This window comes from Microtus pennsylvanicus, chromosome 4, assembly GCF_037038515.1.
Source record: "Microtus pennsylvanicus isolate mMicPen1 chromosome 4, mMicPen1.hap1, whole genome shotgun sequence".
NCBI lineage: Eukaryota > Metazoa > Chordata > Mammalia > Rodentia > Cricetidae > Microtus > Microtus pennsylvanicus.
This window is the reverse complement of record NC_134582.1, coordinates 94,682,175-94,700,873: the sequence shown is the minus strand read 5'-3', so window position 1 is coordinate 94,700,873 and position 18,699 is coordinate 94,682,175. Positions and strand designations below refer to the sequence as shown.

The window sequence follows — 18,699 nt, the reverse complement described above, 5'->3', positions numbered from 1 at the left end:
TCAAAATTATCCTTATTTAAATGCATATCTCCTTGGCAAGGTTAGCCTGGGAAAAGAAAAATACTCTCGGCAGTTCAGATCTCAGGCAAAGACGTTTCTTTGAAGATAATATTTCTTTTCAAATGGCCAGGAGGTGGGGAAAGTTGCCTCTCAGTCTATCACTTAATTGCTTACCCATGAGATCTGGCTTCCAGTTTCACTAACTGCTAAGATGCTGTCTGTGTATGGAAAGGGAACACCTCACAGGTGGAGGCACTTGCAGGCTAGGGAGACTGTTTGGAAATTGTATTCCTGTGGTTGGGTTTTGGCAGTGTGTGGCAGGCCAATGGTTTAGCAGTCAGCTGGCCATGAGCAGTAGGAGAGGAAGCTCCCTATACAGACATGGACACTCCGTTCACAATGTGGTTTTCTTTACTCTGGACAGATGCAAAAGCAGCGAGAGAGTTCTCCATCCAGCATACACACTGGTTTGCTCTATCCTAGATCTCCCCATGAAAGAGGCAATAGTTATAGAAATTTATTTATTTAAAATATTTAGATGGTTGATTGAGGTACTTAGTGGAAAGGGGAAAAACTTGTTTCTGGCTGTTATCAACTACTTTTTTTTTTTGGATGCAATTTACACACATTTCTGAGGATTGATATTTCCAAATGGTATCTTTTCCTTTTAGCCTGATAGATTTCTACTAACATTTCCTTTTATTTATTTTAAATCATCAAATAATGATAATAAAAAATACTACCCATTGAATATACATTTGTGGTATCTAATGTGATTTCAAATATACTTTTAGGTTTTAAATTTTTATTTTACTTTTATGTGTATATGTTTTCTCTACATGTATGTCTATGCACCCCATGTGTGCCTGGTATATTCCCTGTAGCTAGAGTTACAGACACTATTTTTAGCCAACATGTAGTTGCTGGGTTCAAACCCAGGTCTATTGGAAAAGCAGTCAGTGCTCTTAACGGCTGAGGCATGGCTCCAGCTCTGTAAAAATTTACATGTATATATATATGAATATGTATACGCATGTGTATGAATGGGTTTGTACATGCAAGTGTGATGCCTGAAACACTCAGAATTGGGTGTAGGATCCCCTAGAGGTGAGATTTTGGGCGGTTGTGAGCTGCCTGACATGGCTGCACCTTCTCTTGAGTACTGAGCCATCTTTCCAGCTCCAAGTTTGATTTTTTTTAAATGTATGTTCCTGTTGTAGATGCCAACATTTGCAATACACTCTCACAGTAATTGCATGGCATACAATGCATTATTACTAACTCGAGCCACTCTGCTGCACCGTGGATCTGAAGCACTTGTGCATCCTGAATTGATTGCCTCCAGTTGTTAACTCCCCAGTTGTTAACAGATTCCCAATACGCTGCTTCTCATCTTAAGCCTTCTCTGTCCAGTTATCTCCCTAAGTCTTTCTGTTCTCATCTTACAATTTTGCCATGGATTTGTAGAGGGTGTGAATCCATTCTTTGCAAATTAGCATTTAAAACATTGGGCTTTATTGTGGTATTCTCATATATTTATTTCATTGATCCTCCCCCACTTCCCTCCGTGTTCACCCTCTCTCTGTTTTCCTCCCCCCAGGAGCCCCACTCAGCTTCTATGTGGTATGCATGCTGTTGCCCCTTCCTCCTTACCCAGCCTTCCCTTAGTCCTTTCACAGCCCCCTTTCTCGTTTTATGACCTATACCCTCCACATATATATGACTTAAAATGTAGGATTATTTTAAACTCTAGGATCTTAACATGAGAGAAAACGAGGCATTTATATTTCTGAATTGGAGTTACTTTGCTTAATATAATAATTGCTAGTTTTATCCATTCTTTCCTGTAAATGTCGTGATTGCATTTTTCGTAATGGCTGAATAAAACTCCATTTTGTATATGCAGCCCTCTGTTCTTATCCATTCATCGTCTGATTGGCATCAAGGCTGGCCCCATTTCCTGGATGCTGTGCTGAGTAATGCAGTAACACACATGAATCTGCTTCTAAGGTTCTGTTTGCTTTGCCCTTCCCCATGCTCTCCCCACTGGAACTAGGTCTACACCCAGGAGGAGCTGGGCGCAGATGGTCCTCTTATTCACCAGGCATATGTTCTAAGCAATAACTAAAACTGCAGATAATGCCAAACCTGACATAGACTGTAGTTTTTCCTATCTTGTCATACCTAGGATGAAATATTTCAACAGGACACATATAAAAATATACTGCCAACAATATTTGTATGAATGTGGTCCTTTATATCCTGGCTGGGGCGGAGCAGAGTGGTATGGAATTTCATGATGTTTCTCTGAATAACACAGAATTTAAAAATTATGAATTGCAGGGACTGGAGAGATAGGTCAACCATTAAGAGGACTTGCTGCCCTTGTAGAAGATCCATTAGATGCCTCCTGTAACCATCTATAACTTGAACTCCAGGGAATCAAATGGAGTCTTCGGGACTCTGAAGATACTCTACTCATGTGCACACATCCCTTTGCAGATACACATATGGACACACACCTTACAAGGTAAAAAGAAGAAATATTTGTAACTCTAAATTGTTTATATCTGGAGTTTTCCACTTAATTTTCGAGATTCATGGAAAGCGAAACCTTTGATGGAGGGCCACTTTACTGGTCATCAGAACTGTGAGGCTATCTGCAAGGTGTTATACACAATAGTTTCTCGTTTTATTTACTTGTTGCTTGCCCTGCTGGGGATCAAACTTGGGGTCATGAACGTGCTAGGTAAATGCTCTGTTGCTGAGCTATACCCTGCCCGATAGCATAGTTTTATTTAGCTACAAAGGAAGAAAAATCAGGTTCTTTGCAGGGAAACTGAAGATGATCGCATTGAGTGAAATAAGCCAGCCTAAGAGAGATAAACATTGCCCAGTTTTCCTCTTACTGGGAATGTGGGAGGAAAAGAACATAAAAGTAAAAGTCGAACATAGTATAGAAAAAGAGAAAGGGAGAGAGGGAACACGTAACAAATGGGGGACATGATCAAAATACATTGTTGCCTATGTAGGAATGTCACACCACATTGTTTCAGACAATGAATGTTTGGTAGCAACAACAATAATAGTAATAACAATAAAAGATTCATGGTTTCAGCCAGGTGGTAGTGGCACACACCTTTAATCCCAGCACTTGAGAGACAGAGACAGGCAGATTTCTGTGTGTTCAAGGCCATCCTGGTCTACAGAGCTAGTTCCAGAACAGCTAAGGCTGTTTCACAAAGAAACCCTGTCTTGAAAAAGGAAGAGAAAGAAAAAAAGAAAGAAAGATTGATTTACCTGAATGGAAAACTGAAAACTACAACAACCTAAGCTGTCCAAGAAGTGACCAAATATTTTTAAACCTGAAGCAGGCAGGAATAAAGTCTGTGGTATACGCATGTTCAGAAGAAATGCTTCAGGGCCATGGATGGTACGTGCTCATTGTCATTGTCTGGATGAGCTTGGAGAGGACCTTCAGCATCAGACTGGACAACAGCCCCAGCCAACAGTCTAAGTGCCCATTTGAGATCCAAGCAAATGCTCCACCCAACCTGTGTCAGATTTTCAATCCACAAAAACTGCTTGATGGCAAATACATGTTGGTTAAAGCTGATAAGTTTGTGAAACTTCACTATGCAGCAATAAAAATACATGCAATATACATAGACATGAAAGAATGTTAAAAAATATTAGCAATGTTCTGAGTAGTTAGAAAAGGGTGACCCTTGCTTTTGCACATTTTTGCAATATTTTAAAAATTTTGATGATAAGCATGCCTTACCTTTCCTTCCAGAAATGAATATTAATATTATTTTAAATTTTCTTTCTTTTTCTTTTTCCTTTTTCTTTCTTTTTTCCTTCCTCCCTTCCCCTTCCTCTCTCCCTCCTTCTTTCCTCCCTCCCTCCCTTCCTCTCTCCCTCCCTCCCTTCCTCCCTCCCTCCCCTTCTCTCTTTCTTCTTTCTTTCCTTCTTTCCTTCTTTCTTTCTTTCTTTCTTTCTTTCTTTCTTTCTTTCTTTCTTTCTTTCTTTCTTTCTTTCTTTCTTTCTTTCTGTGTGCCTACCCAAGACCACTAGAGATTTGAGGAAACTGCAGAGGTCAGTTCTCTCCCTTCACCATTCAGATTCCGGGGAATAAACAAGTTGCTAGGTTTGGTGGCAAGTGCCTTTACCTATTCAGCCATCTCATCAGCCCAAAATGACTATTTTTTTTTATCAGAAGTTAAAGCATGGTTCAAGGTCTGCCTTAGGCCCATCACCAGGATAATCCTGTCCAGAGGTGCAGGAGCCCATGGAATGGAGGACAGAGAATGTATCTGAGACCAAGATCGACTTCCTGGATGCGTGTGTTTTGGGTTCAAAGAAAACCAAGTAGTGACTTTAGGCAAACAAACCTCTACCTTGGCTAGGAGCTGAAACATTCCTAGCCTTGTCTAACTATTGAAACATCACAAAGCCTTGGCTAATTGTTTAATTAGTTTACAGCCTTGGCTAATGGTATAATCCCCTTCCTAATAGCCTTGACTAACTCTTTAATTACCCCCAATAGCCTTGGCTAACTCTTTAATTACCCCCTAATAGCCTTGGCTAATTGTTTAAATACCCAAACAAAGCAACACAGTTATAATCTGTCCAGAAAAGTTCCACAGGAAGAGTTCTTAAAAGAGAAGAAAGAAGCTAATAATTTGTTTGTATTTCTTTATAAAGCTGCACCGGAGCACAAATTAGATGCAGAGAAAGCCCTCTGAGGGAGATCTTGGAGCAGTTTCAACTGTAAGCCAAATGTTTAGAATTCTTTCATTTGCAAAACTGGTAGCAGCTGAAAGGCAGGCACAGGGATGCCTTGCATATTATCTGTGTTTGGGTGGCAGATGGAGCTAGCCCAAGATCCCTGGGTCTGCTGATTTTCCAATACAGTCCTGAGGAGGGGGGGGGGACAATAATGACAGCATGCGTGGAATGTGGCAGTGGGAACCGGATGGGATTGGGATGGAGAGGGTGGGAATTGGGAGCAACAAGTGGGATCAAATTGGTGGACTCAGAATTATCAAACGAGACACTTCAAAGTGAAAATGAAAGTTGAGATTGAGGAAAACCCTGACCATTAAGGAAATATGATGATGAGAGATGGCGAAATGAAATTGTTCAGAGATAGGCTGGGGAATAATTTATGAAGCAGGGGGCTGGGAGCAATGGATTCCTTCAGAATGCAGCTGCTCTCTGCTAGGGCTGCCAAAGTGCTGAAACTGGGAAGGAGTACCTCGATACTCCCGAGTCATGTCAAAGACTAGAGGTTTGATGAGGCAGAAACCAGCCAGCTCGCCCCTCTTTTTAAAGCATGGTTGCCTTAGTTCTTTCCAGTTAGGAACCCCTTGAACCATCCCTGTTAATTTGTGTGATGATGCTCAGCGGGAGATTGGTGAAGGATGCCATGAAAGACGCCAATTATCCATCAAGAAAAATGATAAGTAACGAAGGAGCTTATTCTAATTTGTACTGAAGGCAAGGGATTCTATTCCTCTCATTGGCAAGTTCATTTTAATATACTCTCTTGAGTCACATGAGATACAGGTAGGGAGAAGGTGCATATGGGAGTGGACTTTGGGATGTGTTGTGATGCCCAACACAAAACTAGTGTATTTACCCAAATCATTAACAGCTTCCCTGGCACAGACACGCATTACCCATCAAATACTGCAATCAAAGAGGAAGGACACTGACTCTAAATAACAGTGTGGCTCCTATAGGAAACACGGACTAAACAATAGTCTGGAACGCAACTGCTTTACAGAAAAAGCAGTACTTAATCTGAGTCTATTCAACAGGTCATCTGGGAATATGCCCTCCACCAGTTCTATTCCACTCTATCTTCGAGGTACATTGGAGATGTAACTCGGCTAACTTGACCATTTATTGGGAAAATTTTGCTTGAATAAAAGAAATTTTCAGAAAATTAGGGAATGATCACACAGATATCTTTTTTTCTTCTTTCAGCACTTTTGTGTATTTTTAAAATGAAAAACAACCCAATAAAAACAAAGCTCAGAGTGTTCAAATAAGCGGCACCCATTCATGTTGACTTGTATTTGTCACCGTGAGCAGAAGCCACCCGCCCCCAACCCCGCCAGATTCATATTGAAAATGAGACCCTGATCACTTCATCATGCTTTCTAGGCTAGCAAGTTAGAAATTGCCTTCCTGCCTGAAAATGAAGAAAAGATTGGATTTTTGAAGATCTGCATTTGTAGAACTCTAATGTATAAAAACTTTCTATAATAAATTCAGCCCAAGTTTTCCCATAATTATGAGAAAGGATTACAAACATTCCGACAACAGTCTCAGTAGGTTCCAAAGTTCTTATTTTACATTATCGAGATGTCTATGAATAAATATTTTAGAGATGATAGCTCTTATCTTGTACTTTTTAAAGGATTACTTTTTCTCTTTAATTTCTAAAACATTAAAATATAATCATATCTTCCCTCTCATCAAACTATCCTCCATAACCCTTCATTTTCCCTCTCAAAATCATAGTCTCCTTTCCTTTAATTGTGTACATGTGTATGTGTGTGTATGCAACCCGCTCAATTAATTTAATATTACTTATATGTATATGATTTTAGAGCTGACCACTTAGTGTTAGATAAGCATTTCTCCTGTTCTCTGCGTTCCTTAGCTACCTGTAGTTTTCTGTGTAAAGATGGGGCCTTGTCAGATTCCCCTCTTCCATGTTGGCATGGCTATTGGTGTTAGCTTTTCTCTGGTCATCTTTAGGCAGTCGCATTGGTGAGGGAGGCATCATGGATGTAGCTTCTCTGCCATCTCTAGGAGACACAATCTCATAGCAGATTTTCTGATTCTCTGATGACTACAGTCTTTCTGATCCCTCTTCTGCTGTGCTTCTTGAGACTTAGGTGCAGTAGTAGTGTTGCAAATGGAACAGTTAGGCTTGGGCACCCATGGTCTCTTGTTCTCTGCATTTTGACCAGACATGGTTCTCTGTAATGCTTTCTGTCTATTACAAAGAGAAGTTTCTTTCATGAGAGGGTAACAGTACATTTATCTTACTGGGCCCTGGTACAGGATATCTTTTATTTTTAAAGTTTAAAGCTATCTTATTAACTAGTTAATTAAATTAGCCTTGATGATATGTATTTTATTAATTTCTTTTTTTTTATTTTTGAATTTCTTTTTTTTTAATTTTTGGTAACTAGGAATGGTGTAGATGGTGCATCTCTCTTAGACAGAATTCAGGATAAACCACAGCCTGGAATCTCCTTACAAAAATATCTTAGCATGTGTTTTTTTTCCCCCATAGATGATACCCCACTTTTTTTCTCATTCTGACTAATAAATACAATAAGTACAGCAATCCTATTTGTCCACTCTCAGACAAGATATTAGAACATACACTCAAGTGTTCATTGGAGATATCCCAGCAGGATGGTAGTGAGAAGAAGATATCTAATGTGATATTCTAGAAATGTTAAAGACCAGTACCCTCCCCCAGACAAAATCTCCCTCTCTAACATTTATTTACCATATTAACATGGAACCTGTAGACATATTTATGAATACACAATTTCTAAAACCTCAGTGTAATACCTAATGGTATATAGGAGGAATGAAGACGCAAAGTCATATGTATTATATAGTCATGTGTCATAACAATGTTTTGATTGATGGGGAATTCCATGTGTAATAATCACATATAACTAAAGTTGAGCTAAAGTTACTGTGTCACAGTGATGTCCTGTGTTACGACACTGTCTTTCTCACCTGCTGGGGGGGGGGGACACCATGATAAAGCAACTTCCCATGTTGCCTATCCCTCAAAGCTTAGTACATGCTACTGTGCACACCGTATGTGACAATTAGGTTACTGATCTATGTATTTTTTTGTACCATATCTTAAACATTACATCAGAGTATACTTCTATTGATTTACAAAGTTTAAATACATAGGAACTGGAAAAAATTATATTGTGTGGTAACCCAGACCCAGAGAGATTAACATGGAGTGCTCTTTCTCACAGGTGGACCTTAGCTTTTCATATTTATATGTTTTTGTTTCGCTTGAGTACTGGAAGAATCCAGGAAACTAGAAGGGGCCATTGCAGAAGTGAGCCAATGTCTTAAGGCCTGCTCCACAGTGCAGAATTTATGCTTGGCATTGGACAATCGACAGAGAACCTATGGCTACAGGCTCCTAAAGGAGAACTACTATTATTTTGTTTAATGTGCACAGTATAAAACTGCATTCTAAATACTTTCCTTTGTACCCAATTAATATAACTCTCAGCCCTCATCAGAGAAGCCTCTCTTGATAGAGGATGGCAATTGACACAGAAAGTCACAAGTGGACCAAGAACAGAGACTATGGAGTTCTCAAACCTAAATGGGACATCTACATCATACTCCCTACCTCATAGGGTCAGGGAACAACTTGAAAGAGAGGGGGTAGAGGAAAAAATTTAAAAGCCAGATGTTGGGAAAGATTTCTGCAAATGGTGTCTTCTCAACATGATACGGTAGGGGTCCTTGTGAAGTCATAGCAGCCATGACTGCCTTCACAAGAGATGCCCAAGCCAGTCAACATTCCAATAGAAATGGGGAAAGTGGCTCTTGAGTAGCTCAGAAGGAATTGATGGCTGCTGAGGATTGGAGAATCAGTTTTGTCTGGGGATGGAGCCGCTGTGAAACTGTCCATGCACCAATGGGTGGTGCCCCATGCGCATGAGTATACAATGGACTTAGTAAATGGACTTAGTGAGTTATTATAAATAAAAAAGAGGGCTGGGCAGTGGTGGCACACACCTTTAATCTCAACACCATTTGCAGGAATCTTTCCCAACATCTGGCTTTTAAAATTTTTCTTCTACCCCCTCTCTTTCAAGTTATTCACTAACCCTATGAGGCAGAAGCAGGTGGATCTCTGTGAGTTCAAGGCCAGCCTGGTTTACATGAGCTACTTCCAGGACAAGCTCCAAAGTTACAGAGAAACCCTGTCTCAAAAACCCAATAAATACATAAATGAAGTTGAAAGGTGGATCTAAGAAGGCTGTCAGAGAGAAGGCCTCCAATGTCTCCCTGGCCATCTCAAAGAATAAATAAAAGGAGTCGAAGTTTACTGTTAAGTGGTATACTGCGTCACACCAGCGGCACATGCAGACCACATCCACCATGTCCTGATGGCTTTACAAGGCCAATTTAACTGGCTGGCCTGTAGTGTCTCTGCTTGTGTAAGTGTGCTCCATGATATCTGAATAACGCAATAACCTGATAATGTATTTCCCAGAAGGCATCCTCCTCATTAAGTGACTCATTACTGTGCATTACATATTTCAAGATATATATGTAAGAAGACTAAATTAGATGCTAAAAATATCCCCATAAAATATAGCCCCTTTGAGGGTCTGGTGGATTCCTTCATTTGGATCCACTTAAGGAGTGTTAGGCTGAAGAGATCTCAGTGGTTAAAAGCACTGGCTGCTCTCCAGACGACCTGGGTTTAGTTTCCCACATCTATATTATATGACAATTCATAGCTATCTATCTGTAACTTTGGTCCCAGGGAATATGGTGGCTTCTTCGGGTTTCTGTGAACACTAGGCAGGATGGGGTCCAAAGTCATACATGTCGGAAAAAATACCTATGCACATTAAAAAAAACAATTACAAGAATACACTTTGGGAAGCATTTCCACAATGGCAGAATGGCAATAATAATGTCAGGGAGAGAAACGGAGCAACTCTTCTAGAATTCCAGTAATGAACAAGGGACTTACAACAAGCTAAACAATATTTATTCAAGAAAATCATGTCAGTCTTGGTAAGTGCCCTGATCTTTGTGGTTCTTTTTTTTTCCACCCACCTCTGCCAATCTCCATGGCAGTCTGGAAAGCAGCCCCAGTAGCTGTGAATGTATACAGCCTAGAACTAGTTCAGCAAAGAGAAGAGACAGGGTTGAACGCCCTCAAAGCTCCTTCTACTCCCATTGTCATTATTATGCTGTTTTAGACACTTCTTGAAAAGTTCTAAAGTTGGGGTTTGTTCTTATTCTTTTGACTCAGTGATCACTTGGTATAAAGAGTTCTACCCATAGCCTGGTTTTTCTATAACAGCTAGAAGCAACTCTTCTGAACTTTCCTCTTACTTTTTCTTTTCCCTTCCCACTGAGTAGAAGTTAATTTAAATTGGGTCCTAGATTCAGTTATAAGATCTAAACTTAGAAAACTCAAAAAGATAAAGAGGGGTAAATATTTCTGATCTTGAACTGTATGATCTCTTACATATGATAATAAAGTATAAGCAACCAAAGAGAAAAATATAAGATGGCTTTAATAAACACTTATTTTTTTGCTTTTAAATAGACCATTAATGACATGAAAGAGACAGCCCAGAGATTAGAGAAATGCTTATTTGCATCCAGGACAAGCAACTACAGTTATAATACAGTGATTGACAACCCAATTTTAAAACTGAACAGGGGTTTAAATGACTATTTTTGCCAAAAATTATACACGAACAGTAAAATAGAAAAGTCATTCAACATCATCATTCCACAGAGGAACGGATATTAAAATCTACCATACCCTTTCATTCTCACTAGGATGGCTGGAACAATTTAAAAACCAAACCAAACCCATGAAAACCATCATTTTGGCAAAGATGTGGAGAAGTTGGAACCCTTGTGTTCTATTGGTAAGAATGTAAAACAGTGGGACTGATTTGGAGATAAGTTTGTCAGTTTCTCGAACAGTTAGACATAATGTTACCATATGACCAAACCATGCTAACTATGTTGATTCTAAGAGAACTAGAAACATATGCTCTCACAAAGACGCTTACGTGGTGATCAGCATGGGTTATTCATAGAAGGCCCTAGTGTAATTCCAAAGCACACCTGATGAAGAGCTAAATCAAATGTGCTTTGTCCACAGACATTTTAACTGATGCATTCATCAGTTAAAAAGAGTACGTCTTAGCATGTAATCCAACATGGATGAGCCATGAGAAGCATTATCTGTGGAGGGAATCAGTATAAAAGGCCACACAGTGTATGATTCCATGAACATGAAATGTCCATACCAGGCACCTCCACAGAACAGAAAAACTTAGCAGCTGTCAGTGGCTGGAGGAATGAGAAGGTTTCTTTTGGGAGTGATGAAAATGTGCTAGATAATGAGGGTTGCTTAGGTCCATGTGGTTGCAATTCAATCTGACACTTACTGACTGGGACCTTTGTCAAGTTCTGTGCTTGTTTCCTCATTTTTAGATGAAGACAATGATAGGAACCTTGTGTGGGAGAATTGTCTGTAATCTGTCAATCATGTTTTAAATAAATGCTGATTGGCCTGGCAGAAAGTATAGGCGGAAAAACCAGACAGGAAGTAAAAATGGTGTAATGAGAACAGGATAATTCTGGGAAGGAGGAAGTTGATTCTTCCCACTCCTGTCCAGACCACTGAAGCAGCAGGATGTGATCTGCCCCAATGAAAAAAGGTACTGAGCCACATGGCTAACATAGATTTTAAAAAAAAATGGGTTAATCAAGATGTGAGAGTTAGCCAGTGAAAGGCTAGAGCTAATGGGCCAATCAGCTTATAATTTATGGAGACCTATGTGTGATTTTCTTTGGGGCTAAACAGTTGTGAGGTACTAAGTGGGACAAAACCTCCAACAAACAGGCACCCCCTCCATGTTACAGGAACCTCTGGAGAAGCTGGTAAGAATTGCACAGGTTAAATGTCATTGCTTAGAGCAATGGCTAATGCACAGAAATTGGTCCACAATATTTTCCCTGGAGGTAAATTTTCTAGTAACTGCATGTTCTTTGCTTCACATGGTGGTCCGTGTTTGCTGTACATTCCCAGTCTGCAAATGACAGAGCTCACGGGGTAGCTCCTGCTGATCATCATAAGAGCGAGTTGGCCAAAAGTATGGCTAGGAAGGTAATGTTTGAAAACAAACATCGTGGATACAGTTTCAGAATTAGTAACTTGGATGCATGATGAGCTAATTTTACAAAGCCTCCAACATCTTTAAGCAGTTCAGTCTATATTCAGGATTTTTCTTCTATACTATTTTATTTGGAATTTATTTTCAGATCATTCTATTTTTCACGGTGATTGAAACTGAAGATGATACAGCAAGATGAGAGTCCAACTTATAGAAATATACAACACATCTAAGCTAATGTAAAATGTGCCTGTGTTGCATAGACCACTGTGTAGGGTGTGCTGGGCATTAACTGTAGGAGGATGAGCCTCCAGACAGGACACCAGGGCTTGCTCTGCCAGGGCTTGGTTTATAAATTAACACTTCTGCTGCAGAGAGACTGGCACATGGAAATGCAAAGCCCAGACAATACAACTGCACTCTTTTTAGAAAGTAGTGAAGGAAGGTCAATATTTCCTTTTTTCTTTCCTCTGGGGAACTGATGTGAGGTCACTTAACCCAGAGGCCCCTCGGTATGAGTGAACTGGCCACAGCCTGGCCACATGCACGCTTGTAGTCATCACACAAAGCAAGTGACAGACAATGCTGAACTATACAGAAAAGGCCTGCAGAGAAGAACAGCATAACTTATTAAAATAAAGCTATTTCTGAAGCTGGGAGGGGCTCTATAGCTCATTAATACTGATGTATTCCATTTGCATAGGAGGATGTAAAGGTCTTGAGATGATGAGCTGCTTGTTCAAGGTCTTCTGGGTAATTAGTGTCAGATCTATCATACTACCTTACACTGTGTGTGTGTGCACATGGGTGTGTGTGTGTGTGTGTGTGTGTGCTGGAGAAAGAGAGAGAGTTTAACTTATGAAAGAATAGGTTTCTATGTGACTTCTTTTGCCTACTAGTGAAGACTGGGTACCAGTGACTCTATGGGCATTGCCCAGGTCTTCAGTGCCAGATTGAGGCCACTGAGACATTCTGGTTCATGAACTCAGCAACTACTGGGTTCTAAGCTTCTTCAGGATGCACATGGCCAACCATGGCCTGAGAGTTACAAGCTGTTCAGGTAGCTCTGAATGTGAACCAACACAAAATAACAATCTTACCTAAAATATTGAGACTTTATTAAATATTATTTTATATTTATGAATGTCTTTCTGCATATCTGCCCTCTGTGTGTGTGCTTGTGTATGTGTGCATATGTGTGTGTGTGTTTGTGTGTATGAGTGAGAGAGACTAGAGCATAAACTTTGTAGATGGCAATGTCACATGTCAATATCGGACACAGTGTGTCCATTCTAGTAAGCCTTCTTTTATACTACATGTCTGTAATATGTACATTCCATCTCCTTCTCTAGAGAATACGCCTAAGTTACAACACCTAAGTGTGAAATCTCTCTAGCTAACTAGCCGAGCATCTGCACTGTAGAGTGTGGGCCCTTCTCTCTGTGTGGCAGTACGTCCAACCCAGAGGAATGATCATCTGCCTCGGCTCAGGGTCACAAGAGAAGATCCATTTAGAGTTTGCCGGCTGTGGATAAGGTCAGGTTTAAATTGTGAAGTGCCTTTGCCGCATTGTAAGGTCAACAGTGATTACTGAAACCATGCCTAAGCTGGGGGCAACTGTGCTTCCTCTAGCCCAGGAAGAATGCTGGAGTGGGTGGGAGGGAAGCTCTAGGATATGGACAATCAAGGGTCACTGATCCATGGGTAGTGAAGCTGTTCATTCTAAGAAAGACTCTGGGAGGATATTCACAGTTGGAGCCTCTAAAGCAGATCAGAAAGCAAGGGCTGGGTTTGCATTAAGGAGGCTGAGGGCATAACAGGCCAGCAATATGGGGGTAGGGGAGAGGCGATGATACCTAGGTAACAGCTACTCAGTCTCAGCCGTAGTGAGCAAGAACTAACTGCTCCTGAGTGCTGGGGGGGGGGCATTATACCCTTCAGAGGGTGGCATGAAGTAAGAGGCTCTAGCCGACATGTAGGAAAGACTACAAAGGCCCCTCCATGAGAGTGAAAATGGACTGAATGTCTAATGCCTATCTCATAATAACCGATAATCCTTGCATGCAGGTCCATCCCTGGTCCCAGAAGCAGTAAATGTCTGGCTATTTCAGTTTAGCCCTTGGACCTTTAGTGACATGCCCCTGGGTTCCATCTGTGGACTAAAGGTGTTTCCTGGGGCTTTCCATCTTTGGCCAACACAGCCAGAAGTTTGCAGGAGGATAATGACGCTGACTCCCATGGCCATTTCTCATGGGAGCAGCCTTGCTTCCCAGGGTTTAGAATAAAAATCTCCCTCTGGTCTCTCTGTTTCCCAGTGCATATCATGAGCCTCCTTGCATCTTATGGAGGGCATTCTATATGTGCTGTCTCCTGACAAACACTGGGGAGCTTCTCAAGGGCACTGAGCCTGATTACTTTGTCTCGGAGCCTCAGTACCTGAGGTCTGGAGACAGTTATGTGTCATAGGGTTTGTAGGATGAGAAAATGATGTTCATTCATTTGCTGAGCGTTTTACTGTTTTCCCACATGAAACTGTTTACTCCACACTTGCTCCATGCCCTGCATGCTGCTGGATGAAGGCAAAAAACAAAACAAGACAAAACTAAACAACCCCCTCCAAGAGTAAGAAACCAGACACCGTTCCCTGATGGGAGCTGCGTTCTATCGCCAAGAAGGGCACACTTTTCCACTCAGAGTCCTCAAACCAGACTCTACTCATTCTAGCCAAGGGACACAGGGTGACACTCACACAGGCAGCAGGGTCAGCCCTGCTGTGAAGTTCCTTTCCTGACCCGGTAAGAGTCACCATCTCTGTCTTAAAATTGTTTCCAACTTCACTGTGACCTGCAAATCATGAGGTGGCCAAACAGCTCTTGTAAAGCCCAGTGAAGCTGCCATGTCCACCCAGCATGAACGACTCTCGCTCACAGAGAGGCCCTCACATTCCCATAATGCAGCAGTAAGGTGCTGGGTCAGCCATTTTAGCAAACAGCCTACAGTGACTCACAGGGGCCTCCCCTACATGCTGCATTTCCTCCAGGCACCCTCAAGGGAGACTGTCTATCATGAGGGACCTAAAACAGCAAACCGGAAGTAGGAAGCTAAACAGCCTGTCCTTGGTGGTCCACACCATCTCCCCTTGCATATTCCTGAGCCTGCTCTGCTGGTCTGGGTCCTGATTTTCATATTCATAAACCTGGATGAATTCTGAAAGGGAGATGCCCTAGGTCACAGAGTCCTAAATTAAACAAATCAGGTTGGCACAGTCCATGGACTTTGGGAATGAAGTGTCAAAGGGTCGAGAGAATGGTGGAGCATCCATTCTTGTGGGTTCCTTAGAGAGAGGAGTGGCTGACACCGAGTACAGGAGTGAGAAGTCAGGCTGGGGCGGGATCCTTTGATGGGGACATTGGAGTCCATGAGGGAGGTGAGTCTATGGGATTGGGCAAAGCTGCTTGTTCCTCAGAACTGTGTTAGAAAACTGCCTAGGTCAAGAGTGACCTCTGTCTGAGTAGTCAGAGGATGCTCAGCAAACGTTCCCCCCCACTCTTTAGCCTCTGTTTAGCACCAGTCTCTTCCAACCAGCCCGCAGATCAACCTTCCTTCCTGCCACTGGCCAGCCTTGCTGTAACCAGCATCAGCTCTGCCACTAGTCAGTATAGACCAAGAACACTATCCCAGGGCCAGAGTTCCTGGATCTTTTCGGATATGGTAACATTTGCATATACATAGTAAGGTATCTTACTGGGAGAACCTAAATCTAGACTTGACAGTGACCTTGGTGGGTGTTCTACACTTCACACACCATCAGATGGTGATTCCGCGTGGCATATTTCAGCATGTTCTGTGGTGATTCTCATTCTCACATGAGAGCAGGTGCAGAATTCTCTGTATGGACACATGAAGTGCTGGATTGTGTAATAGTTCAGATTTAGGGTGTGGGAGTGAGACATGCGCAACCTATGTTCTGCCTGGACAGCCTCATTGAGTTACTCGTCACGGTCACTGCTAGGAATTCGGAGCTGCTGGGATGATAAAGACCCCAGACACAGAGAAGTGAAGTCATTTCCTTAAAGACAAACAGCAAACAACAGCCTAACCCAAAGCTTGATGTGGGGGTGTGGCTGTGATGGCTGCATCCTGATTGTTGTGTCCAGGACAGTCCTTACCAGCTCCTCAAGCAAGAAGAGTCCTTGACATGGTCTGGCTTCCTGGAACACACATAGTTTATAGAGTAGCCTGGTATCTGTGCAAGCCCGACAAGTGTCTACCTTTTCTTTAAAAGACCCCAAAGTCACAGAGGCACCAGTCATCTCGGGACACTGTGCACCCCTCTCTTTTGAGTGTGCGAAGGTGCTCAGGAGGATGGAAGCATATTGCCTCCCCGAGACTCCAGCTGTGCATCTAATAAAGACGGCGATCCCAGCAGCCAGTGTTCATTAGGCACCTGCTACTCTCGGCTCTGCCTGAGTGAAGTCGGGAATTCAGTCATTTCTGCTTTAGAGGAGGAGAGAGGCACAGAGAAAGTCTGCCTTTCTCAAGGTCACACAGCTGGTCTGCGGTAAAGCCAAGATGCTGAGACCTTTCATCCCTGTCCTTGGAGTCTGGGTATGTCCTGAGTTGGGATAGCACAGGCCACTGTCAAAGAGATGCCTTGTCTCCATACACTGAAACCCCCGAGTCTTAGCTGACGAGGAAAGGGAAACCTAGGGCACTGTGTACACTGGGGTTATGGCGGATCAGACTAGGATCAAGGACTTATGAGTTTGGGGAAATACTGGAGGAAGGCTCTGAGACAGGGAACAGGGCTCAAAAGTGTCAGAGATAAAGGGATGGCAGCAGCAAGAACAGTCCACCTCATGACTTTATACCAACTGTATGTGGGGCCTCATTGCACTTCTGGTAGGTTCCTTATAGGGAACCTATGGAAATATTTGGATAAAGGAGCTGGGAGGCTAAAAGTGCCTATATAAAGGGATTGTGTGTGTGTGTTTGTGTGTGTTCCAGTACTACAGGGAAAATAGAATAATTCTCATCTTGCCATTACCATTGTCAGTGAACTTTAGGGGCTAATGTTTTGGCCATTTCAGACAGACAGGGCTGTCAACTGCAATTCCACTGACTTAAATGGCCCTTTAAATTGCTGTTGGGTTTCCATGGGCCAGACCTTATCTTGCCCAAGCCCTCCAGCACCCTGTCTCAATTCATTCCTTCAACTAAGAGGCTCTATTCATGATAACTTCATGCTGTGAGTTGGGGGCATTTCAGCCATTTCCCTCGTTCAACCTTCTCTAGTGGCCACTTACAGATCCTAGTGAGTTAGTGCTGCTCCTGAAGCCAACCCATGCCCACAGTGTGGCTTTCTCAGGTGCATCTAACTTTTAACTTCTCTTCAAAATGAGCTTGTAACTTCCCACCATCCCCATCTGGGAGCTTTTACTACGGACAGCATTTTAGCTTCATGACTTACAAAGGATGAATATGAAGGACACATTTTTGGCTTGGAAATGTTACCCAGTTCAGTGCTTGGTGACAACTCAAATTCCATCCCAGTTTCATCCCACATAGATTTTCCTCTATTTGGACCCAGAGGAGTAAGTAAGGGTGCTGCATTAGAACGATGGGTTCTCCAGGAAAGCCCAGTCTCTTTGGGCGCTCACTCTATAGGAAAGCCAGCCTCTGGTATTGAACTCCAACGCAGTGAAAGACACATGAAGCTAGTGTTTGGAAGCGGTGTCACCCTTTCCCATCTTGGTCTCTAAATGAAATCTGGGCACACCGTCAAGGCCAAGTTCGAGCCAATACTCAAGGAGAAATCCCATATTTCAGAGGTAAAAATAGGTGGGGTTAAGAATAAGAGAAGATGGAGTGTATTGCCAGTTTATGAGATATGTGACCTTGAGAGAAATCTCTTTGGGCCTCAGTTTCTTCATCTGTAAACAAGAGCTCTTGTGTCAATCACTGGATATAATTGTTAGGACAGGTAAGAGTATACAAACACATAAACTGGTGCACAGGAAATTATGGGCAGATGTGCGTGTTGGTTACAATCCCCAATCAACCATAGTATTTATGGTTGATTCATATACCATACAGAAGAACCAACCAGACCCGTGAATTAGGTATGCCCATGGTTGCCTGTGATGATTGTTCTCATATAGATGGATGATTGTCTTTTATCACTAGGACCCAAACTGTCTGCTCAGTAACATTTCCCATTCACCACTTAAAAAAAAATCAGTGACATTAAGACATTTATGCCCTTGATGCCGAAAAGTCCTTAAAATGGAAGAGAGAAACACTTGTCAAAATCCATGTTGTAATGCACACGAAATGGCCTGCTGGCCCAACACCAGCCCATGCCATTGGGAGTCAGGACTCACCACACTGAATCCTTGGTGAGTTTGGAGCTCACATTCCCATCTTCTTCCAGGAAGACATCCATTTGCAAATTGGCATCATTGTCATGGGCTGAGAAATAATTGGTAACGACGCGTGCTGGGATCCCAAGGCATCTTAAAACTGTAGGCGAAAACAATTGCATAAGCTCTTCTAGAGAAACACAGGGAAAAGTCCTTCCCTCTGTGGGGCTTTTCTCCTTCCCAACCCCAAAAGGCCCTTCCTCGGGTGCTCCACACCTAAGAAGTGCGACTCGTTCAGTCCCTTGAGAGCTGGAGAGAGACTATGTTTTTGGAACCACGGATCGGGTGCCAAGGAGATCATTCGTAACAGAAGTCAC

At 42.2% G+C, this 18,699-nt stretch overlaps 1 protein-coding gene across 1 annotated transcript in view; it reads right to left on the bottom strand.

The window, feature by feature from the left end:
- F13a1 (coagulation factor XIII A chain) overlaps nt 1-18,699 on the bottom strand; it is a 145,069-nt gene that overhangs the window by 51,520 nt on the left and 74,850 nt on the right. Inside the window, exon 8 of the mRNA XM_075969890.1 lies at nt 18,344-18,482. Coding sequence (XP_075826005.1) covers nt 18,344-18,482 — 139 coding nt within the window. The remainder of the gene's footprint in view (nt 1-18,343; nt 18,483-18,699) is intronic.